Source organism: Schistocerca americana, chromosome 8 (assembly GCF_021461395.2).
Source record: "Schistocerca americana isolate TAMUIC-IGC-003095 chromosome 8, iqSchAmer2.1, whole genome shotgun sequence".
NCBI lineage: Eukaryota > Metazoa > Arthropoda > Insecta > Orthoptera > Acrididae > Schistocerca > Schistocerca americana.
Genome location: NC_060126.1, coordinates 279,490,975 through 279,517,083, shown reverse-complemented (window position 1 = coordinate 279,517,083; position 26,109 = coordinate 279,490,975). Strand labels below are relative to the sequence as shown.

General features: G+C 41.5%; 1 protein-coding gene across 1 annotated transcript in view; it reads right to left on the bottom strand.

Annotated features, from left to right (window-relative positions):
- Positions 1 to 425: 425 nt before the first annotated feature.
- The window catches only part of LOC124545766 (mucin-5AC-like), a 50,614-nt gene continuing 24,930 nt past the window's right edge, over positions 426 to 26,109 (bottom strand). The window contains exon 3 of the mRNA XM_047124711.1: positions 426 to 588. Within this exon, the coding sequence (XP_046980667.1) occupies positions 426 to 588 (163 nt within the window). The remainder of the gene's footprint in view (positions 589 to 26,109) is intronic.

Sequence of the window (26,109 nt, the reverse complement as noted above, 5' to 3'; positions counted from 1 at the left end):
CGAGAGTTACTCAGTTCCCGGACACACAGTTCAGGCGTTAATAACAACTTTAACACGTGGAAGAATGATCGAAATATTATGACGAAGAACACGGATTTTGTGCGAATGTCGCTAAGAGGACCAATAAATGGGAAGGATAATACGAAGAAATGTTTTCTGTGGTTGCATTTTGTCTTCACATGACTGAAGTCCTTGATAGGTCTTTGTGTTGATTATTGTTCCTGCTTGTATCGAGAACATCTGAAATAAGTTTGCAGGTAAACGCGTCTACCCAGCGCTGAACAGACCTAGACGTGACAACACTCATCGACTTTTCGAACAGGAACAGGTGTGTTTCAGCAGGTGCTCCAATTCCAGATGACTCGATGTGCAGGAAGAGCAGCTACCCAGAGACCAGACGTCTAGGTCGCCGTTGGGTATAGCTCTCACGAACCGCTTGTCCTATAGCCGTACTCATCCGCGACGTAGGACACGGTGTGCCGTTCTCCAGTACCGTCCGTGTACGTGTAATAGCCTTGCTTCACGAACACTGGTGCACCTCCACCTGCAGGGACCCTATAAAAGCCCTCCTCGTGATGCCCGGGCATGCTGAAACAAAACGGAAACGTCGATTAGTGTGGCAGGCTAACAGCGCGTAGTTCACAGTTCTATGTTTGACATCTAAAGGCAAGGTGTGGAAACACCATGTATCCAGAGAAGCGACGAAAGTCATCGGATAGCCATATGCACACATAGAGATGGCGGTAATATGGCGTACACAAGGTATAAAATGGCAGAGCATTGGCGAAGCTGTCTTTTGTACTCAAGTGATTCACGTGAAAAGGTTTCCGACGTGATTATGGCCGCAAGACGGGAGTTAGTTCACTCTGGATTGGTAGCTGGACCTAGACACTAGGGACAGTCCATTTGGGAAATACCAACTTTCAGGCATTACCTCTCCTCACGGACATCGCAGCCGCCGGTGGGCTTCACATAATGGCCGAAAGCAGCAGCGTTTGTGTGGAGTACTCAGTGCTAACAGACAACGCTGCGTGAAAAGACCGCGTAAATCAGTGAGGAACGTGCGACGAACGTATCCGTTAGCACAGTGTAGCGAAATTTGGCGTTGATGCGCTATGGCAACAGACGACCGACGCATGTGTCTTTGCTTACAGCATATCGCCTGCAGCGCCTCTCCTAGGCTCGTGACCATATCCTTTGCACCTTAGAGGACTGGCAAGCCGTAGCGTAGTCAAATAAACAGTTTTTTATGTTGCTGAGCAACAGCTATACTGTACCTTTTTTTTAAGGAACACACTTCCATTTGACTGTTTTATTGTTTGTTTGTTTAAACACATTCCATGAGTCGGCTTTTCATGCCATTTTCACGTATTTTATTTTATGCCTCCAATATATGTTAAAGACATAAAACGAAATAGTGGAAAATCGCATAAGAGGCCGAAACCTGGGTTGTACTTAAATAAACAATAAAACAGTCAAATAGCGGTGTGTTCCATTAACAAATATTAGTCAAATGAGTCCCGGTTTCAGTTGTTAAGAGCTGATGGTAGGGTTCGTGTGTGACGCAGATCCCGCCAAGCCCAAAGGTTCCCAAGTTGTCAACAAGGTACTCTGCATGCTGGTAGTGATACATAATAGTACGGGCTGTGTTTAGATGGAATGGACTGGCTCATCTGGTCCAACTGAACCGATCGTTGACCAGAAATGGTTATATATATATATATATATATATATATATATATATATATATATACAAATGAAGATAGTAATTGTTCCCGAAAGAAGAGATACCAATTATGACTGTGTAGCTTCTCTAGAATAAATGATAATTAATTGAAACCCTCATCTGCCGACTGGTGTTGTTGATGTACCTCGATGGGGATAGCTGAAAATATGTACCCCGACCGGGACTCGAACCTGGGGTCCCCTGCTGACACGGCAGACACTCTATCCATCTGAGCCACCGAGGACACAGATGAATAGCGCGACCTCAGGGATTTATCCTTTGCACGCCTTCCATGACACCCTCATTTCCAACTGCCCACAATCTACATATGTAATGTTCCTAATAGATATTTGCCCATCCACTCATTAGTCGCGCCAACTAAGGTGACGATTCCCGTAAAAGTTCGGCCAACCTGTGCGCATTCGCACAGACGAAGGTCAATGGCCGAGTAGCCTTTAACTATGTGTATATGAAGATAGTAACTGTTCCCGAAAGAACAGACACCAATGATGACCGTGCAGGTTCTCTAGAATAAATGATCATTAATTGAAGCCCTCAGCTGCCGACTGGTGTTGTTGATGTACCTCGATGGTGACAACTGAAAATGTATGGTTATGTTCGACTTTCTGGAGACCATTTGTAGCCATTCATGGACTTCATGTTCCCAAACAACGATGACATTTTTATAGATGGCAATACACCGTATCACCGAGCCACAATTGTTCGCGATTGGTTTGAACAACATTCTGGACAATTCAAGCGAATGACGTGGCCACCCAGATAGCTCGACATGAATCCCGTCGAATACTTATGGCACATAATCGAGAGGTCAGTACGTGCGCAAAATCCTGCACTGGCAACACTTTCGCAGTTATGAACTGCGATACAGGCAGCATGGCTCAATATTCCTGCAGAGGAGTTCAACCGATCAGTTGAGTCCATGCCGCGTCGAGTTGCTGCACTACGCCTGGAGGAAGGTAGCTGACGACTTTTGTGCTTCAGTGTATATCTTCTTTGCAGTCTGCAGGACAAATTCAATGGATGTTATTTCCTCATGGGTGAGTTCCTATGGGACCACTTATGGGAGAATCCTCTGTTCTACTTAATCTAACTGAAACTAACTTACGCTAAGGACAACACACACACCCATGCCCGAGGGAGGACTCGAACCTAGGACGCGGGGAGTCACGCGAATCGTGGCAAGGCCCCCAAGACAGCGCGGCTACCCTGCGCGGCTCCTCATGTCGGCCTGTAACCGTGTCCCTAGTTCTAGTCAGTGCTTTCCGACCTCCTCAGTTTTTGTCTTACGCGTTTATTTAATTTTCAGCACATTTCAAAAGCTTCGACTCTCATCCGGTTTTCTACAGTCCGCAATTAACTTCATACTGGGAAGGTTTGAGGAGCGTAAACATAATTTACAACATACTTGCAAGTTATTAAAATTACGGTGGTAGAAAGAATGTGTGCGGCGTCTGAAGTAGGAACAAAGTATAGCATAATTCCTTTTCGTAGAGCAGAGGGGTCATTCTGACCGGTTTTTTCGTCAGATGCTTATAGTACACACTGCTGTGGAATCATGTGACCAACTGTCATCCGTAGAGACACGTCTGTCTCATCGCCGTGTTTGTCCTCCTTGATGCTACGTCACGTAATCAGCAGCTTTGTAGTTAAAGAAATTACAGAAACATGCAAATATTCTGTTTGGGCAACCAGAAGCAGATACGGTCGATCTGTAAAGGAAGCGTTGGGCCTCCTGCCTCGTTACCTTGACCGAAGAAAGCATAAAAGTCAGGTTTCTTTCTGTCTATGTTGTGGGAATACTGGTGTGCCTTGGCCAACATAAATTGGTTCCACATGTTTCTGCAGTTAACAACCATTAGTGTCCCAAACTACTGAAACCATTACGTGGTTCAACATCTTCAGTTTTCTGCTGCGTGTGTAGTCTCCACTTTTGGTACTTCCTCCATTAGACTGTTGTATGCATATCCATTAAGCAGATCGTCCAGGATCTGAATCGCATTCCGTCCGTGTCATTTCTTCCACAGAACACGTGCTTCCTAAACGGTTTCTAAGACTCTGTCATCCTTTTCCTCCTCTCCAGTTTGTTTTCCTATGTTCTATGGCATCCACTTAATTTATTCTCTCATAAGCCTCACCACCATTTCGTTTTTCACTCTCTATCAATTTTATTTTCTCCGTTCTCCGCCATATCCAAATCTGAGTTTCAATCCACTGCCTGCCCTCCTTCACTATCGTCCATGCCTAGGAGAAAGTTAGTAGGATATTCCTGACAAACCATATTATTAACCTTTCCTTTAACTCTAGACTCATAGGGTTACAGAAAATCGTCCTCTTAATAGATAAAGGCAGTTTTGCCATAGCTATTTTCGATTTAATGCTTGTTCTGTCTCTTCGTTTACTTTCTGCTGTACTTCCTACATAATTAAAATCTTGTACATATTTCAGTTTGTCCCCTGTCATGTTTATACCCTTTCTTCTCTTCCAGCTGTATTTGCTTTCGTTTCCTTTACATTATTTCCATTCTACGATCTTCTCCGGAAACATTGATTTCTTCTACCCTTTCTTGGAGCAATTTTCTATCCCTGGCTACAGTAACCGTATTACAGGCAAATTTCAAACCCTAAATTCTTCAGCCGCCGTTTTAGTCCCCTGTTCCTTAATAAACAACGCTCAGTCGTATCTTCTACATACATGTGAATCGAGTAGGCTTTAGAAAATATAGTCATATATTTCCTCTTAATTCTGTCCTACTGATGCTCTTACCCTTCATTTTAACTGTGGGCTGTAGGATCAGGTTGAAGGAATGCATAAAGCCGTATGAGTTTCGAAACATCTTATTTTTCCTTCAGTACAGTTACAAGCTTTTCCCAGTTCACGTCGTCAAAAACATTATCTAGATCTAGTGTGTAGCCTCTTTCCCTTCACTGAAACATCTCTCCTATAATGATTTCTTATTTCATCCCCTATGCCTGAATCACCACTGAATCCTAATCGACATTCAGTCAGATATTCCTAAATTTTTCATTCGTCTTCCAGAATACGGAAACTTTGAAACGAGAACAGCTCAGACAGCACGTAGCATGACTTCAGACGGAATGACAACGTGTTTCAGCCAACGGTTGAGTGACACAAGGGCATAAAATGAGACGGACAATATTCTGAAAGTGTTGTAACCTTGTAAATGTTCCATGAAACGCAAGAGGTTGAATTAAACAATTAAGTACGCCATTCGACTTCCGCTTCCACACTCCCCTCTTACTATGTGACAAATGGACTGAGAATACTCGTTAATGTTGGATACAATGACGCCATATAATGAAGAGGAAAAGACATTTTATTTGATCTTTATTTCAGTGTTAATTCAGGAGATGCTACGAAGGTGGAGTCTATTTCAGTTATACGTCATTCACGGCTGTCAACATTTTTGCGCGAATGGTTCTACCGCAGAACCAGCCTCTTTATTCCGCTCTAATGATGGGTGAAGATTAGGTTGGACTGTGGCAGTTGCAGATCAGAAAATCCGCAGAACGTTGTTCCCCATACGACGCCGCATGAACACTAGAATATCGTGATTGCGCAGGTATGTTCCGTTTTCTAACTGATGTTACAGTGACGGCAGTATGTTTCCGAGCGCAAAGTGGCACTGACAATTTGTTCGCGATTATCTGGGTTCATTATCATATACAGAAAATTGATTGAGAGCCCCGGCCGCTGTGACCGGGCGGTTCTAGGCGCTTCAGTCCCGAACCCCGCGACTGTTACTGTCGGAGGTTCGAATCCTGCCTCGGGCATGGATGTGTATGATGTCCTTAGCTTAGTCAGGTTTAAGTAGTTCTAAGTTCTAGGGGACTGATGACCTCAGATGTTAAGTCCCATAGTGCTCAGACCCATTTGAACCATTTTTGATTGAGAGAGAGGAAAAACGAAATTATTTAAGAGCAGCAGAAATGAGATTAGTGGCTTAAGTACTATGTTGGCTGCCTCGGAACAGATGAAGAAACTCTGCTATCGAGGAAATAAAATAATGCATGAATTATAAAACAAGGAGGACTGACAAAACAGACTAGAATAAGCTAGGAATAAATTCATTGCGAGGTCATATTTGCTAAGAATGAGATTTTCATTGTGCAGCGGAGTGTGCGCTGATATGAAACTTCCTGGCAGATTAAGACAGTGTGCCGGACAGAGACTCGAACTCAGGACTTCGAGTCTCGGGAGTTCGAGTCTCGGGAGTTCGCGTCTCGGTCCGGCACACAGTTTTAATCTGCCAGGAAGTTTCATATTTGGTAATATCAAATTTGTTGTTGCTGTGGTCTTCAGTCCTGAGACTGGTTTGATGCAGCTCTCCATGCTACCCTATCCTGTGCAAGTTTCTTCATCTCCTAGTACCTACTGCAACCTACATCCTTCTGAATCTGCTTAGTGTATTTATCTCCTGGTCTCCCTCTACGATTTTTACCCTCCACGCTGCCCTCCAATGCTAAATTTGTGATCCCTTGATGCCTCAGAACATGTCGTACCAACCGGTCCCTTCTTCTTGTCAAGTTGTGCCACAAACTCCTCTTCTCCCAATTCTATTCAATACCACCTCATTACTTATGTGATCTACCCATCTAATATTTAGCATTCTTCTGTAGCACCACATTTCGAAAGCTTCTATTCTCTTCCTGTCCAAACTATTTATCGTCCATGTTTCACTTCCATACATGGCTACACTCCATACGAATTCTTTCAGAATCGACTTCCTGACACTTAAATCAATACTCGAAGTTAACAAATTTCTCTTCTTCAGAAACGCTTTCCTTCCCATTGCCAGTCTGCATTTTATATCTTCTCTACTTCGACCATCATCAGTTATTTTGCTCCCCAAATAGCAAAATTCCTTTACTACTTTAAGGGTACTCATTTCCTAATGTGATTCCCTCAGCATCACCCGACTTAATTCGACTACATTCCATTATCCTCGTTTTGCTTTTCTTGATGTTCATCTTATATCCTCCTTTCAAGACTCTGCCCATTCTGTTCAACTGCTCTTCCAAGTCCTTTGCTGTCACTGACAGAATTATCGGCGAACCTCAAAGTTTTTATTTCTTCTCCATGGATTTTAATACCTTCTTCGAATTTTTCTTTTGTTTCCTTTACTGCTTGCTCAATATACAGATTGAATAACATTGGGGAGAGGCTACAACCCTGTCTCACTCCCTTCCCAACCACTGCTTCCCTTTCATGTCACTCGACTCTTATAACTGCCATCTGGTTTCTGTACAAACTGTAAATAGCCTTTCGCTCCCTGTATTTTACACCTGCCACCTTTAGAATTTGAAAGCGAGTATTCCAGTCAACATTGTCAAAAGCTTTCTCTAAGTCTACAAATGCTAGAAACGTAGGTTTGCCTTTCCTTAATCTTTCTTCTAAGATAAGTCGTAAGGTCAGTATTTCCTCACGTGTTCCAATATTTCTACGGAATCCAAAATTAGACCTTAGTTTCAGGCGGAATTTTCTGAGAACTTGCCCTAGGAGCACGGAAATGCACGTGAGATTCGTGGATTGTGGAAAATGCGAAAAATGGAGAACGGAAGAGTCTCAAATGTGATTTTAGAATGTAGAACCATAACAAAGCGGAAAAGATAAATGTGTCAAGAGGTTCTGCTCAGAAATGTGAATGAAGATTTGGAGACCAATCACTAGAAATAGGCTGACGGCCCGGCGATAAGGCACTAGGATATTGCCTACACAGTACTAAGTAATTGTAGGGGATGACGGGGCTTGGTGCACATGAAATAAAGATCTGTGGACGTTGGGAGTAACTGCTATTCTGAGATGAAGTAATTGCCACAGAATAGGAAATAGTGGACGCATAATACCAGTCGGAAGACCGATGACAAAGAAAAGGAATTTTTATCTTTCGGCGGTATGATATCGTTTAAAACTACATGGAGTATGTTCTTATCAATGCCTTAGTTTCTACGTGAAACATGCAGGGCCCTCAACAGCTGGCGAAATTTCGTTTATTTGAACATCGTTAATTAGAAACGATCAAGTGCAATGCACACGAGTGCATCTACAGACATTCGAGTCCCTTGAAACATATTTCACAATCGTACACTCAGTTTCAGAATTGGTACTGAGCGCCAGGTGCACCGAGTGACGTAAAGTGTAGTGAAACAGGCGTTACTTAATTTTAACTGTCCTTCACTAACCTTTAAAGCTCGCGGGTGAAAGGATGCCGTTCACGCCCTTAACTTGTCCCTCTGTACCTGCAGTTATTTTTCTTTTATTGTCTGTTGGTTCAAAGCTTTCTTTTACCAGAAATTTAATTAGTTACGCCGTTCACAGTTTCCAACAGGCATATCTCAGCAGCTGCACGCGTAGAAAACTAATCATGCCAAGTGCAGGACGTTATATGTCTTTCCCAAGTTATACTGCTATTCAAGTATTAACGATTTTTACGCAGAAGTGTCGCAGCTGACCTGGAACGACCTAGAATATTACTTCGCACCAGCCTTACGTTTCTCAATTACCTAAGCTTAGCTACAACGAAATGGTCGTTTGTCGTCCTGGCTATATCCATAACTGACTGCGGTCTGTGATACTGTGCCGAGCGTTCAGAACCAGAAATAATTTTCCAGCTCCCGATTTGCAGGGACATGATCAGCGAAGCAACTTAATAATCTCGATTTCACCCTCTGCTTTTAGTTTGTGTTCTGTGCCTTCTGGGTATTTAAAAAAACACTGAATATCTTGCACGTTGTGGACAGTTGTTGCCAATATCGTTGCTAAATTGTCTTTCACTCATCTACAGCCAAATGCTAACACATCCGTGACGCAGGATCCCCTTATGGAACCTAATTAAATTGAAAGTAATTCCATTACTTACGTTTCTTCAAGCGCCCCTACAACGAAATCTTCGACCATTCGCAATTTGGCTTAGAAAATTATTTCCGCGTCCTACATTTATTGATCCGTTACAGAAATTGAGATAAAGAATGATCAACAGAATCTTTCTTCATGCAAGCTCATAGTCTTTGCTTGTTTTGACGGAAATATGTTTAATAACAGTTGTAATAGTTGTGGCAATGGTCAGTGGAGATTTATTTATCTCTTCTCTAGATAGAGATAGAGAAAATAAACTGACGGGAAGTGTTTCAGCATAAACGCCTTGACAGAAAGCTAGGGAAATCATATTCTATATTGATAATCCACAGAAGTGCTAGAAATTCCCATGTGCAGCAACAATTATAACGCTGACGGAGGTAATAATCTGAATGATGTCTAGACACCAGCATTTTAGACGTAGCGCTTTCAAAGAAGTAAGAAATACTACCAAAATTTGTAACTCATGGAGTGAACTGATGGTGGGGTTGGGGGATCTGTCTAAGTTCTCCTTCCGGCACTCATTCGCAGCCTGTTGGAGGAGAGGGGGAGGGACATAATACAGTGATACCGATTTCCTGCATTTGTCCATGTGGATCCTATCCTCCCACTGACGTCACTACCAACAGATGTTATAATTCCAAGCAATGTCACCCAATCAACCTCAAACTTGAACGCCACTACAAAGGAAGCAGACTTCGCTCCCAGCAAACTGACATCTCCTGAGGAAGTGCATGGTGTTAATCTTCGAAAGCTTGAGTTTTAAGCTCGATCTGGCGCTATCTGAATACAGAGATAATCTTATACACATCATGTATATAACTCTAGCCAAAGCAGTTATGGAATAATGGAAATCACAAGTATTGAGCAGTCACCATATGAAACTCTTCCTTCTGGCAACCCAAGAGGAGTGAATTATATAATGAACCCACAAACTGCGTTCTAGTTCCGCATCTGCTGTAAAATATTGCAGAAGAAATGAAATTTTGTGCTCTACCGGGACTCAAACCAAAATTTACTACTTTCCCTATCCGAGCACTTTTCCAGAAGCGGCTCAGATCTACATTTGTCCTGGTGTCTACTCTCCCGTTTTCCCCTACTTTTTTGCTGTGATTCCCACACAAAGTGAGACACTCTTTGCTCTGGTCATTGCCTTGAAGTTGCATGAAATACTGTCATGCAGTGTCTGAGACAACTGCCACATTCAATTTAGAAAGAACTCGCAAATTGCGATTATGGTTCCACATCGCCGCGCGGGATTAGCCGAGCGGTCTGGGGCGCTGCAGTCATGGACTGTGCGGCTGGTCCCGGCGAAGGTTCGAGTCCTCCCTCGGGCATGGGTGTGTGTGTTTATCCTTAGGATAATTTAGGTTAAGTAGTGTGTAAGCTTAGGGACTGATGACCTTAGGAGTTAAGTCCCATAAGATTTCACACACATTTGAACATTTTTGGTTCCACATCAGTTGTTGAATATTTCAGAACAAATGAAATGTTATAATGGATCTAGAGCCGAACCGAGATTTCTCACCTGTTTTAAGCAGTCATCTCATCCACTTTGGTTCTCCGAGTACGCTTCCAGGAGCGGCCCAAATGTCCATTTGTGCTGTTGTCTACTCTCACTTGTGCTCGTACTGTTTTACCGTGACTCCCGCACAGAGTGGGTCAGCGGCAAGCGGAAAATCAGTTATTGAGTCCCGATCCAGCACAAACTTTAATTTTTTCTGAAATATTCTACAGCTGATGCACAGCCGTAATCGCGATTCAGTCTAAACTCAATGCGGCTGTTGGTCGTCAACGCACTGTCTTAGACACTGCACTGTAGAAATGAAGTACATATCGTTCTCTCAGTCACTTTTCTCTGGAACTGAAACAATCAGATTTAACCTCCAAATATGGGGATTCACAGTCGTGGTTACCAACTGCGATCAGCGAAGAAGTCCAAACAGTAGACCTATTTGTTCTTCAGCCGGCTATGTTTAGCATTCTGCACCGAGGAAGATCTGAAGCATTTCCAAATGCTTTTAAGGTTGTTTGATTTTGCTCATCCATGACATTATCTTCCATACACTTATATCCAGACATGTGTGGTTGAAGATACTGGTTTTATGTATTGCGTATTTGGTTTCTTGTTTCTTTATATTGTGATTCTGCCACCAACATACAATCACAGGAACCGACAGTTCTCGACATATAAACCTATCTAAGCCGTGTAATGATGGTGTGTGGAGAAACTAGATATGGCAGCTGCACTGACTTGATAACTGTTGACAGTACGTTGCAAGAATGGTAAATTCTGTTCAAAGCTCCGCGGGGTAGCCGCGCGGTCTCAGGCGCCTTGCCAAGATTCGCGCGGTCCCCCGTCAGGGACTCGAGTCCTCCCTCAGGCATGTGTGTGTGTGTGTTGTCCTTAGCCTAAGTTAGTTTAAGTTAGATTAAGTAGTGTGTAAGGCCAGGGACGATGACCTCAGCAGTTTGGGCCCATAGGAACTCACCCCCCACAGAGAATGTCTGGGATACGATGAGAAGATGAATACTTTCACACCTGTCTTCAGGCAGCAATCTTCGTGGACTAACTCAGTATGTGTTTAAGGCGTGGATAGAACTTCCTCAAGATTTCATTAGGAGGCTATATGCTTCCATTCACAATGGTTCAAATGGCTCTGAGCACTATGGGACTTAACTACTGACGTCATCAGTCCCCTAGAACTTAGAACTGCTTAAACCTAACTAACATAAGGACATCACACACATCCATGCCCGAGGCAGGATTCGAACTTGCGACCGTAGCGGTCGCGCAGTTCCACACGGTAGCGCCTAGAACCGCTCGGTCACCCTCATATTGAAGATGATGATGAACATCAGTACAAATGGAATGGAAGTTTAATCATTTAATACCCGTTGTGTGATAAATATCTCTACAAAATGTGATAAATGTCGCACTAGGGTTTTTTGATGTAGCCTTGTCTGTAGCTGAATGCGATGAGTTATCTGTTCTCAGTCATGGGTTGTTAGAATCTGACGAAATTTTCAAAAACAAACGACACGATAAGCTCCAACATTATTTATTATTTTACTGAGACGCTTACACCAACACTTTTTTTTATCCCCAAGAAATACAGTTAATCTGACGACGTAATATCTATGTGTAAACAGCTAGCTTGGAATACTACAACAGTATTTTACTGCAAAGTGACACGTCTCCTACCTGCATAACGTTTTTCACTAAAATGTTGCGTGTAAGCGAATTTGTTAAGTCCTTTTAGAATCACCGTGTATTAGCGTAATCAATAATATATGGAGTAATCAATAATACAGTACAAGAATAAGCTCAATTTTTTCCCAGAAACTCCCCGACAAAATGGAAGGGGTGAGCCATGCGGAAAACCTTCAGTTTGGACTTGAAGGTTATTACTAAGATTTCTGTTTAATTGTTGTAGTAGCTTAGTGAAAATTGATGCAGCAAAATACTGCATACCTTTCTGCACAACAGCCTAGGAGGCGAGACCCAAACACAGGTTCGATTTCTGCCTAGTATTATAAATGACTGAAGCTGATAATTCGTGGGAATAAGCTCATACTGTTAACAACAAACAACATCAAAGGAAATAAGGATTAAGATGCCAAAGTTAGAATTTCCAGACTCCTGAGCAGGGGTAGAGGAGATCTTCGCTTACAGTACATATTGTTCGAAATACCCATTTCTGAGCCAAAATCTACCTTCGTGAAAGGGAAGAACTACCCCAGGACACAGTGCCGTATGACACAAACGAATAGAAACAAGAAAGTTAGACTAACTGTTGTGTTGAGCTTTCATTTATTGCTGGTCCTCTTTAATGGTGAATATAGTAGCATTCAGTTTTTGAACAATATCCTGAACATGGGCTTCCATGACGGCCTATTGTTTAATCGAACACCTAGTAATATTAACTGTTTAGCTTCACTAAACAAATGCCCATTGTGTGTAATCGAAACGTCAGTTTCAGTTGACTATATGTTAGCAACTGGAAAAACTCGGTCCTGCTGTGATTTAGCACAAATTTATTTTTTACGAGCTATACACTTATACCTCGATCTGCACTATTTGCTACATTCCTTATTTTGGCACTCGGCACCCTTCTCTATCAAGCTAGTGCCATCACCTAACAGAAATGTTTTCCAATCATCCGTCATGGTAAAATACAATTTAGTACCTTCTGTAGCTTCTGTTTAAAGATTATATCAGCGCGGTGATTAAAAATTTATTTTCCCAGTTGATGTAGGAATTAAAAAAATTTAATTACAGTGCAGTTGTCTGACTACCGGTACACTTTCAGCGGTTGGTTCAGTGTCTGCCGAAAGCGTTAAAAATATAAATTACTTTCTCCCGCAATAATAAACAACTTCTGTTTCTAAAAGTTGCCTTCGACACTTTCTTTCAAAATATAGTTCTGATATTGATGCACTTCGTCTGTGTATTACTTAGAGTGTTCTGATACATGCACAGATTTTCTGTATCCATGAAACGACGGCAGCTTCTCCAATCGTTAGACTATGTATTGAGTTCAAGGATTACACGCTACGTAAAGAAAGGTTACAGTACGTTGCCAAGAAAGAAATGGATTGAATACCGCTAACTACTTAAACGCATCTCGCACCTGCTCCATTACAGCACTGACGCAAAGCGATGTTTCACTTGCATCTACTAGACACATAAGGGCTGGAGGATAGCCTAGGAATAAAAGCGAGCTTGATCAGAAGGCAGCAGAGGTCTGTATGCCAAGGTCATTTTAAGAGTTGAGTATCAGCACAAACGGACTACGAAAGAACAAGACTCCTCTGTCGTTTCGGCATGTTCGCTTTCTTCTTTCTTCTTTGCCCCCTTCTTGATTACTATTTTCCTTTTGTGTGGCGTTTGCGCCATTTTATTCCATGGCTCACTAAGTGAACCTCCATTTCTCAGGTTCTTGTGATATTTTGGCCAGAATGTACAATGCCTGACAACTGGTAAGGAACAGAGACTTTTCTGGACGGGAATAATCACAGGAAATGATGGACGAGGCGAAACACAGCATATAAGCCATAAAGATGGAGTGGTACATTTACAATGAAAAATGGTACAGACTTCACCACAGGAGGAAGCAGGATAACAGACATAAATAACGTTCATGTATGACAAGGTCAGACTCCCAACATGAAAGTCGACACCAGTGAGGAAGAGGCACTCCAAAGTCTCTAATGCACATTTTGCACGTGATATTCATGTTAACGACCAAACTGATGAGCACTGCTTGTCGGACATTGTCCCACTTCTCTCTCAAAGTGGTTCTCATTTCTTGCACGGTTTAGGCAGAGGGTGTTCGCTGAGAAACATGTCTGCCAACAGCACCTCAGGCATGCTCTATAGCTATTCCAAAAGATCAGTATCTTCACTTTCCAGTGTGTCCGATACCTCAACGATCATGTCCATAAACAGAAATTCGGGACCTATCGCACCATTAACAGACGAGCGAGATCCAGAATAATCTGCAGTACCTAGTGGTATTCGGTCATTGTGCGTAAGGCCTGCCCACACCATAACATCTAGGTCACGCGATTATGTTCATGAACGTTCTGTGGTGCGTAACATGTTCCCCCCTTTCTCCACAGTAACTGGTGGTCAAAATCACTTGCCACAGTGAAGCGGAATTCGTCGGAGAACATCACTCTGGACCACTGCTGGTGACCAATTAGTATGGTCCCTAGACCAACGAACTGTTTCTCGACAGTGGCATGGTTAAAGTTGGATGTGTTAAATAGGCTTCCGCCGGCCGGGGTGGCCGAGCGGTTCTAGGCGCTACCGTGTGGAACCGCGCGACCGCTACGGTCGCAAGTTCGAATCCTGCCTCGGGCATGGATGTGTGTGATGTCCTTATGTTAGTTAGGTTTAAGTAGTTCTAAGTTCTAGGGGACTGATGACCTCAGTAGTTAAGTCCCATAGTGCTCAGAGCCATTTGAACCATTTTTTAAATAGGCTTCCGGTAATTTCGAAGAATGATTACCTATCGAAGTCGCTGGGTACAAACGATACATATTGAACATGCGATCGGAAATCGATCATGCGACCCCGGTGGCGGGCCTTGTAATCAATTATTTGTGATCGCCATTTTTATCTGTTTTCCGTCGTTCCCTTACTTGCTCTAAATTGCATACCTCCGTGAATTATTTGTGAGTTGCTAGGGAAACCGAGACGATTTATGTCGTTAGTGAATGGGATATCTGGTGCTCTTGACGTTTCTTCTGCGAATTCTCTGACGTGGAAGAATCTAATTCCATGTTTATGCAGCGTAGAAAATTGTTCACCTTTTTGTACCAAATATGGAGTACTACCGGACGAGGAAAGAAGGAACTGTGTAGACTGTGGTGGTGCGAAGTGTGTAAAACTTCGTAAGAACAGTTTCGATGCTGAATACCGTTACAATTTCATTGCGGACAGTGCGAAAAACGAACGAGTATCAGAAAGAATACATGGTTCGACTCTTCCAAATTATCCATCCGGACCACCGTAATGGAGTTTCAGATGACGACAACACCAACGACGAGTAAGGTAAGTCGTCTCCTTTGCAATTACAAATATTTTTGTAACGCTCTTCTTTTGTCGTTGCTGTAGTGACCAACGTAAACATACTCATAACGCCCGCCAGAATCACATTTTCGATTTACGATCGCACGTTCGATATGTACCGTTTGGACCCAGTGACTTCGATAGGCAATCATTCTTGGAAATTACCAGGCTTCCGACCATACAAACCAGCCCGATTTAATCGCAGCAAAGTGGTTCTCATACATAGCAGCTGCGAAGTGTGCAGTGATCTGCCTAGGAGTGAGAAGCCCGCTCCTTTCCGCCACTATGGCTACGTATCGATCCTCTTGCGCTGTGGTGGGCTGTCTATGACCACCGGCATGCTTTCGATAGCATTTCCACCTTCAGCGACTTTTTTGAACCACGAGATTCTCCTTTTGCACGCACCCATTGCTGTCGGCAAAGTGGTGGCACTTGACCGCCTTTGAGCCGTCCAACTGCTTGTCCGTGATAGTAAACATTCAAATGATTTCTTGAAAACCTATTGCCGTACCACACGGAAGGTCGAACTAATCGGTTCCATATCCACTTTCGTTAAACCCCCTACTGCATGAACTGTCGAATGCATACAGAGCGATTGAGCACAGGCACCGCTGCAGTTAACGTGCCCTGCCCTCTATATTCCCTGTTACTATCATTGTTCGGGTGTTACGTAGCAACTGTCGGCTGTCCGGGTTTAGTGAAGCAGGGGATACAACCCGTCGACTTTGACCAATGACGTCATACATTATTCATACATAACAATTTCTTCACTTTCGGCCATAGATGATAAAACAGTTCTGTGTTCCGGATAAGCGCTATCATTGTACATTAGGATAATTGAATGTGATTATAAAAGAGATCGCTACGTATTACTCGAAATATTCTTCGTGTGCATTTATTTAAATAATTGGTTGTTTGCAATTCATTCCGTAATTAATTTCATTCTTACTGATATTGAGCTAATTTGGAATATTAGTTTTTTTTTTATTTTAGGACAATTTTTAGTATCTCATTTTCGTTTGTAGGTATTGATTTATCTGTTCCGATGAACATAGATGATATGAGAGAGGCTACGAGCGTAGACATGTTGGCCACGATTTGTTTCTTACAAATGTGTAGTCTCGTTGCCGAGTATGTTCGATGTCGTGAGTGCGGCGAACATATGCGCCTCACAAGTTTATCTCGTCGCCGTACTCATGACTTATTCGTATGGCGCTACAGGAAAGACCGGTTGTGGCGGTCCATTAGACGAGGGACGTAGTTAGAAAAATCTAAGCTCGCCTTGAGAGACATTATGAAAATCACGTACTGATGGTGTCTGAGATATCCTGTGTGGCTGTGTGTCCATGAATGTCGTATGAGTAAGCGTACAGTTGTGGATTGGTACTCTTTTTGCAGGGAATACGCGAAATATAGGGGACCGTTGGGGGGGGGGGGGGGGTGTCGTGTGTTATGGTCCGAAATGACGAGTCGCATTTTTGCAAAAGGAAGTACAACAGCGGGGAAACCTCTGGTGGGATTATGGGTTTGGGGGCCTGTAGTTTCAGGTCAAGAATGTGACGATGTTGTGTTTAAAGTAGTACCCAATCGAAGGAAGGAAGTTTTGGTCAGCTTAAATTAAGATCATTTTGCAGAGGGTTCCACCGTGATTACAGATGGTTTTTCTTCGTATAGCGATATAGGGGAAAGGGGTTATCAGAATCTCGTAGTCAATTACAGTATTGAGTTCAGATCATTATCCACAGGGGCTTGCACAAATAGCACAGAGGGTTTTTAGTCAGCGTCAGATCACTTGTAGGGAAGGGAAACGCCGGATTTTCACACTTGAGAGTCGCTTAGACGAATATTCACGGAGGTGCAGTATTCATCAAACATATTACCCGTTTAAATGTTTCATTAAACGTGACGGGCAAATGTACGGTCCGAAATATGTTAGCTAATTTCACAAAAAGGTGGGAATTTAAGGAGATGGGACCTGGATAAACTGAAAGAACCAGAGGTCGTACAGATTTTCAGGGAGAGCATAAGGGAACAACTGACAAGAATGGGGGGGAAGAAACACAATAGAAGAAGAATGGGTAGCTTTGAGGGATGAAGTAGTGAAGGCAGCAGAGGATCAAGTAGGTTGAGAGACGAGGGCTAGTAGAAATCCATGGGTAACAGAAGAAATATTGAATTTAATTGATAAAAGGAGAAAATATAAAATTGCAGTAAATGAAGGAGGCAAAAAGGAATAAAAACGTCTCAAGAATGAGATCGACAGGAAGTGCAAAATGGCTAAGCAGGCATGGCTAGAGGACAAATTTAAGGATGTAGAGGATTATCTCACTAGGGGTAAGACAGATACTGCCTACAGGAAAATTAAAGAGACCTTTGGAGAAAAGAGAAACACTTGTATGAATATCAAGAGCTCAGATGGAAACCCAGTTCTAAGCAAAGAAGGGAAAGCAGGAATGTGGAAGGAGTATATAGAGAGTCTATACAAGGGCGATGTACTTGAGGGAAATGTTATAGAAATGGAAGAGGATGCAGATGAAGATGAAATGGGAGATATGATACTGCGTGAAGAGTTTGACAGAGCACTGAAAGACCTAAGTCGAAACAAGGCCCCGGGAGTAGACAACATTCTATTAGAACTACTGACAGCCTTGGGAGAGCCAATCCTGACAAAACTCCACCATCTGGTGAGCAAGATGTATGAGACAGGCGAAATACCCTCAGACTTCAAGAAGAATATAATAATTCCAATCCCAAAGAAAGCAGGCGTTGACATATGTGAAAATTACCGAACTCTCATTTTAATAAGTCACGGCTGCAAAATACTAACCCGAATTCTTTACAGACAAATGGAAAATCTGGTAGAAGCCGACCTCGGGGTAGATCAGTTTGGATTCCGTAGAAATATGGTAACGCGTGAGGCAATACTGACTCTGCGACTTATTTTAGAAGCTAGATTAAGAAAAGGCAAACCTACGTTTCTAGCATTTGTAGACTTAGAGAAAGCTTTTGGTAATGTTGACTGGAATACTCTCTTTCAAATTCTGAAGGTGGCAGGGGTAAAATACAGGGAGCGAAAGGCTACTTACAATTTGTACAGAAACCAGATGGCAGTTATAAGGGTCGAGGGACATGAAAGGGAAGCAGTGGTTGGGAAGGGAGTGAGACAGGGTTGTAGCCATTCCCCGTTGTTGTCCAATCTGTATATTGAGCAAGCAGTAAAGGAAACAAAAGAAAAATTCGGAATAGATATTAAAATCCATGGAGAAGAAATAAAAACTTTAAGGTTCGCCGATGAATTGTAATTCTGTCAGAGACAGCAAAGGACTTGGTAGAGCAGTTGAAAGGAATGGACAGTGTCTTGAAAGGAGGATATAAGATGGCCATCAACAAAAGCAAAACGAGGATAATGGAATGTAGTCGAATTAAATCAGATGATACTGAGAGAATTAGATTAGGAAATGAGACACATAAAGTAGTAGAGGAGTTTTACTATTTGGGGAGCATAATAACTGATGATGGTCGAAGTAGAGAGGATATAAAATGTAGACTGGCAATGGAAAGGAAAGCGTTTCTGAGGAAGAGAAATTTGTTAACATCAAGTATAGATTTAAGTGTCAGGAAATCGTTTCTGAAAGTATTTGTACGGAGTGTGGCCATATATGGAAGTGAAACATGGACGATAATTAGTTTGGACAAGAAGAGAATAGAAGCTTTCGAAATGTGGTGCTGCAGAAGAACGCTGAAGATTAGATGGGTAGTTCACATAACTAATCAGGAGGTACTGAAGATAATTGGGGAGAAGAGGAGTTTGTGGCACAACTCGACTAGAAGAAGGGTTCGGTTTATTAGGACATGTTCTGTGGCATCAAGGGATCAGCAATTTAGTATTGGAGGGCAGCGTGGAGGGTAAAAATCGTAGAGGGAGACCAAGAGATGAATACACTAAGCAGATTCAGAAGGATGTAGGTTGCAGTACGTACTGGGAGATGAAGAAGCTTGCACAGGACTGAGTGGCATGGAGAGCTGCATCAAACCAGTCTCAGGACTGAACACCACAACAACAACAAATTCACATTAGGATGGGAAGGGGGTGGGGGTGAATGTGTGTGTATGCGTGTGTGCGTGCGTGTGTGTGTGTGTGTGTGTGTGTGTGTGTGTGTGTGTGTGTGTGTGTGTGTGAGTGTGAGTTTTTTCGTAATTTTTTGCTTGTTGTGTATGTGGATATGTGATTTTTGTTGACGTCTTTCTAGGCGAGCCGAGCTTCGGTTTTTTTAAGTTGTTCCCGCGTGGTAAGTTTAGTGTTCCATTTTTATTTTCTTTTACTGCATTTGACTATTTTGACGTACTTCATTTTTGTACTACGTCATTTCGTATGTTTTCGTGTACTCCAGTACGTAATAGAAATTTCGCAGCTGTCGTTATTCTTTCGTTTCCGAATCTGTACTAACAATATTAAAGGCGAAACGCCCGATACAACTAAAATTTGTATACCGTCCTTCAGTTGACCTTTACACTGACACTACCTATTCGAAAAGAACGACATATGTAACATTGATGAGGTTTACCTATATATGTCAACTGGAAGAGCAGGATACAAATGTTGTGTATAGCCATACAGGCCCACTAAAAATGGGATACTATTGTCACTGCTGTAATCAAAACTATAACTTTCAGTCGGTACTATTAGCATCAAAGGCGAACAGATACTGTACCCCATAGCGAATCACGGGATACAGATTGTGCATGTGTCGTCTTATTGCCTCTTCGTGTAGTTCAACTGAGGTACAGGTTGCAAAAGTAACGTATGTCCATTTCCACGTTTTCGTTAGGAGTGTACATATATATAGGTCAGCGGAGGTATGGGGTACAAATATAATGTACGTAGCTCCTTCTTCTGCCATCGGTAATACTACTATCTGCGTAAGAACAGACTATTAGTGGTAGCAGAGGCGAAAGAAACAACACATGTAAAATTTGTATCCCGTGCTTCAGTTGACCTATATAGTTCAGCAGAGCAACAGGATATTAATGCTAACGGAAACGAAGAAATCGACGTACGCTAAACTTGTATCCCGTACTGCAGTTAACAATACAGTTCGAATGAGGTTCGAGATACGACCCATATATATGTGACGTGAGGTACGTATTATATGCGACAAATATTTCTATCCATTTTTCCCCTTTCATTTTCCACAGAAATAATACGATACAAGCACGCGATATCCTTAACGTGAAAATAATACTTGATATATGTTAAATGTATTTTTCGTCTGTCGTATTCTTTTGTTTCTGAACAATCTTGTCAGCTCTTTCATCTATAGAGTAAATATCTCTGTAGTGAGCATTGCGTTCTGCGCATGTTGTCAACATTAAACCAGGATTGTCACGTGTTTTCGGGACTTCGCTGTGCGTGTGTGCTTTCCTCAGAGTTGAAGTTTATAATATCAAGAGTTTTTGTTGTGTTTTCACCTTTTGTTGATAGCGTAATAGCGATGGAGAATTACTGTTGTTGCTACGGATGCAAAGAAAAATATGTGAAAGGAGGGATAGTAACTTTTCATGGGTACTATGTTTAAAAATTTCGAGACGCATTATAATTAAGGCTTTTTTCTGTAGACCTATTGTTCTATGATTTTATGACTATACAATAAATATTACGGCTCGTACAAAAGCTTACAAACAATCGCTTCCTCTCGTAAATTTGTTAGTGGAACAGGAAAGGGAATTGTTAGTTGTTTCAGCAAATACTATCCTCCATGCATTTATCAGTGACTTGTCGATTATGTGTATAGATTTGAAAGACAGATAAATTCAATAAAGGCGGAGTCTCTAATTGTCTTTGTATAATATGTGTGTCCAAACCTTTTTGTTTACTATAAGGTTACAGTGGGAGACCATGTTAAGTGTGTCTAGGACATGGAGAATGATTGTGTGTGATTTATATTTTAGTTTCCCGAAGGATGAACAACGAGTAAAGATGTGGCTCCAGAAAATGAAAAGTAATTTTGTGCCCACAAAATATTCCAAAGTATGTTCAAAACGCTTTGAAGAGGAATGTATAGAAAGAGAAAAATCTGGACGTGTGTGGCTGAAGGTAGATGCTATACCAACTATTTTCAGTTTTCCACAGCACCTACTACCAATTTCTGCATTCAGCTTAAATACATTTTCTGCACAAATCAAATAAAAAACACAATAGTGTAGCTAATCAAAGAACACATTCATCTTCTTTGGTGTATTTTGCCTTCAATTTATTTTCTTCACCATTTGATTAAGAAGAGTGAAATATTAGTAAACGTGTCCCCAAACGCTTTCATTTGTGTCACTTTCCGCTTCCCTTAATGGTGCCTTGACTGTTACATGACCAACTGTATTTGCTTTACAGTACATTTATTCTCCGATCGCCTTTTCCCCCCTTCTTACTCAGTCTACTATTTATTTAATAAACTGGGAGCAAGTACGTAAAATGCTTTAAATAAACACTTCAAAGTGTCACCAGTAAGAAAAATTGTGCTTTAGGTCGCAAAAACTAGAAAATAAATACGCAGAAACAGCAGAAAAAAAGGACGCATTAGCAGGAACATAATCGCTAATGTGAGGCAAATTCGGTGTTTTTTGGAGACTTGCAAAAGTACTAGCGTACTGTCAAGTCGTTTTGCAAGACTATCACTGCAAAAATGTACGTCAGGCTCTGTAATACTATAAAGTGCCGTATCATACCGAAAACTACCAAAAATCGAGTGCATCTGAACTGTGACACCTATCGCAAAGTAGCAGAATGCAATAACACTAGCCAGCCGGTGTGGCCGTGCGGTTCTAGGCGCTTCAGTCTGGAATCGCGTGACCGCTACGGTCTCAGGTTCGAATCCTGCCTCGGGCATGGATGTGTGTGATGTCCTTAGGTTAGTTAGGTTTAAGTAGTTCTAAGTTCTAGGGGACTGATGACCACAGATGTTAAGTCCCATAGTGCTCAGAGCCGTTTGAACCATTTGCAGTAACACTTGCCCTTAAAAGTTACGTAGCTGGTTTATTCCCGGTATCAAATGGATAGTGTTAAAATGTCTGCGCAACATATATAAATAATCCACGACACGTACGAAAAAAATCCGTCTGTGCTAGGGATGCATTGACATTCGAAATATACAGGACGCGTCCCGAGAACACGTGACCAGGCCGGCAATGTATGTTGACAACACAAAATCTGTTCTGCGCATGTGAATGCTCACTCGAGAGATATTTACTCTATGCTTTCATCTGCGTAATAAATGCTCTCTTGCCAATTCTGACGTCATTGGTGAAATCCGACGGGTTGTATCCCCTGCTTCACTAGACCCGGCTGTTCTATAGCAATTGCCAGTTGTTCCAATTGTTCCTTAGCAAGTATCAGTTGTCCCTTAGCAACTGTCAAACAGTGTATTATGTAAATGTGAAAGTGAAACGGATACTGACTCTCACTTCCGCAGGCAACACAGCGCTACTAACCAGGTGTAAGGAAGACTACAAGATACGCTGAAAGGAATGAACATTTCGCTTAGAACAGGACATGGTTCAAGTGTAAACAAACCGAAGTGAACGTGATGAAGAGTAGTAGATGGAAAATAACGAGTTGCTTAACATCAAGAATGGGAACGGCACGGTAGCGGGCGAAGTGCAAGAATTCTGCTATCGATGAAGTAGAATTACACAATATGGCCGAAGCGAGGAATATGCTGGCGCGTGGGAATCAAGCTTTTTTTCAGCAAAACTCTACACTATCAACTATTGAATGGAAATGAAGAAAGACTTCCTAAAAATGTACGTATTGTGTGAAAATATGGAGAAGAAGAAAATCGAAGCATTCGGACTGCTATGAAGTCGAAGTTAAACGTTAATTTGAATGTAGAGACACAGTATAAAATTAAGTGGAACTACACTGAATAGGTGTGGAGACCGATCTGTGGAAGATGCTTACTGGAAGGAGGGTGGGTTCTCTTTATTTAGGTTTATTTACCAGGTTCCGTGGGACCATGAAAGTCAGCGGTACTTATTCATGGAGTGGGTCAGTATATAGTTGGGAAGACAGGGACAATTTGGCGCGGCGGGTAAAATGGCGCACATCAGTATGTGTTTAAATGTTTTATTATTCCAGTCTCTGATCACAAATGAGTTGTCAATAATCACTATGTGGACGATGTGGCCTATTCTACACCATATTTTAAATCTATGTGACGATGCTATGCTGATTACATTTATATGTCTTGACGATGACATTATGGCCGTATCATTTTAGGACACGGTGTAAAAAAGATCTGAAGATGGTCATTACAGACTGAAACCGGTCATCGTCTGAAGAATTCATTTGTGATCAGAGACTGGAACAATAAAACATTTTACAGTATTGGATCACTGTTTGTACACGCGATTATGTCGCAGTTGGTGAAAATATGTGTTTAACTGTGAGAGCTTATGTAGCTCTTCTGTGCTGTCATCTGATGCTCAGTTGTACAAATAACCATGCATGGGCTTCAGCCATAACTTGCTAATGCTCGGCACAAGAAGTAAGAGTGTGCTTTTATTTCTTCTAATATCTGATCTCCAGTTTCTATCAGATAAGCCATTTTATTGCTATACTAAAATACAAGTTTTTGTTCTTATGTGTATCTCTGGACATTAACACTCACGATTATATAAGCATCATTTCTCTTAAGCAAGCCACGAGTGTGGAACTATAGTTTGCCGTGCTCGTTGGGGTAATTTGACGCACAAATGCCCAGTGCGTCATTTTATCCCATTTCATTTTCTGACCAATGACAGTAGGCAGCTAAATCGCATATTTAATGAAATCAAAATAACATAGTGCATCAGTTTTATAAGAATGGGTTCATCTGTTCAAATGCCGAGGACATACACCCTTTAAACAGAGAGAGCGTCTTGGATGGCGGATGAATTAAGAAATGCCGTCAGTGCTGTTCGTAATGGGACTTCTAACAGGCAGAGCGCCATCCATCATAACACACCAGCAACCTGTGCGTAGTCTGTTGTCAATTCGTCTAAAATGGCGAGAAATGGTACTGTTGTATTTCTTGTGCTTTTTCGCGGCTTTCCTAATGCAGTGGGTGGAACGCTCCTGAATTATAACTGTGGCTCCTCTCTGAAGAAGCATTAATTGTTTTACGCATTTGCAAGAGACAAATTACTGAATAGGCTTATACTCAAGTATCCTTCTTTATTTTTGTCTCCAGATTTAAGAAAACTATTATCATTGTTTTGTATCTATTCCATAGTTAATTAAACTGATATTTTCCATTGTAAACTGTGCTGTTAAGTATTAGGTTTAATAATCATGATATTGAATACGCGCATTTTTTACTAAAAGATGTATAGAATTAAATACCTTATACCATTCCTTCTGCCAATTTACCCCACATAGTGTGTCATTTTACCCAGCACTTAGAGTAAAATGACACAGCCCAATGATGTCATAATTATCAGTTTTTTTTCTAAAGTGTGTAGCTGTATGGTGTTAAGTTATCTTACAATAAACACATGCTGCTAATTCTAGACGAAAATTTGAGCCTCTAGGTATTACACTATGAAGGTTATAGTCAAATTGCCTTAGATGCGCCAGATTCCCCCACTTTCTCCTTTATAGCTTACTGATTAGAAAATTTCGAAACAAAAGAAACTAAAGAACCAATAAGAGACGAAAAAAGTTGTGAGAAGTATACGCATAAATGACACATTACAGAGGAAAGGAATGAATTACTGCTGGAACTCCTGTATCTTATAGATTATGTGTGGCGCAAGGAAACATGGGGTGAAGTAGTGTTTTCCAGAACATGAGCCATTAGTGTGTCTGTACCTAAACGAATAATAGCTACAGTATTAACATGTTGTCTAAGTCCATTGTCATTCCTCTTGTATTTGAACCTGTCCACCCGTAGCGCCAAGTATGGAAATACTGTATTACATACGCTAACGCTTTATATTTTCTCTACATATAACGCCGAGCACTTCAGGTGTTGAGAACAGGAGAGAATGATAAATCACCTAGACCAGGCAATATCAATCTGGAGTGTCTGAAATATGGTGGTGACAAAATTGTGAAACTGATAACACAGCTCTTCAACAAAATGATACATGAAGATTCAGTACCCAACGATATGAAGCTGGGTAACATTAATACCATATTTAAGAACAGGATTTCAAAATTTCTTGAAACTATCGAGGAATTTGTGTTACAAACACATCAATGAGAATTTTTGCGAAAGTAATCAAAAACAAACCGGAAAAAAGTTTAGAACCCAAGAAGAACAATGTGGTTTTACGGCTAGGAGATCATGTGTACACCATAATTTCACATTACAACAGATTTTGGAGAAACATAGGGGAAAACCAAAAGTATAGTATTAATTTTCGTAGCTCTAGAAAAAGCGTATGATACTGTTCCGAGAAAATTACTTTGGAGAGCACTACATATGAGAAGCATAAACCCCCCCTTGATTAAAATAATACAACAGATGTATAAAGATAACAGATGCCAAGTGAAAGTTGGTAATAAACTTTCACAGAAATTTAGAACAAGCAAGGCCTTTTACAGGGCTGTCCCATGTCACCATCATTATTTAAAAGCTATGTAGATATTAGCCTTAGAATATGGTCTCGTAACTGTAATAGTATGGGATTAGAAATAAGAGATGGAGTTTACCTACATCATTTATTGTTTGCTGATGATCAAGTAGTCATAGCACAAGATGGGGAGGATGCTAACTATATGTTCAATCAATTAGCAGTAGCATACAAAACTTGGGGTTTGAAGATCAATAACCAAAAAACAAAATACTTGACTAATGATTCATATGAGCTATACATTGAAGGAAAGAATATCAAAAAGATAAACACTTTCTGTTATTTGGGATCCGTTTTAGAA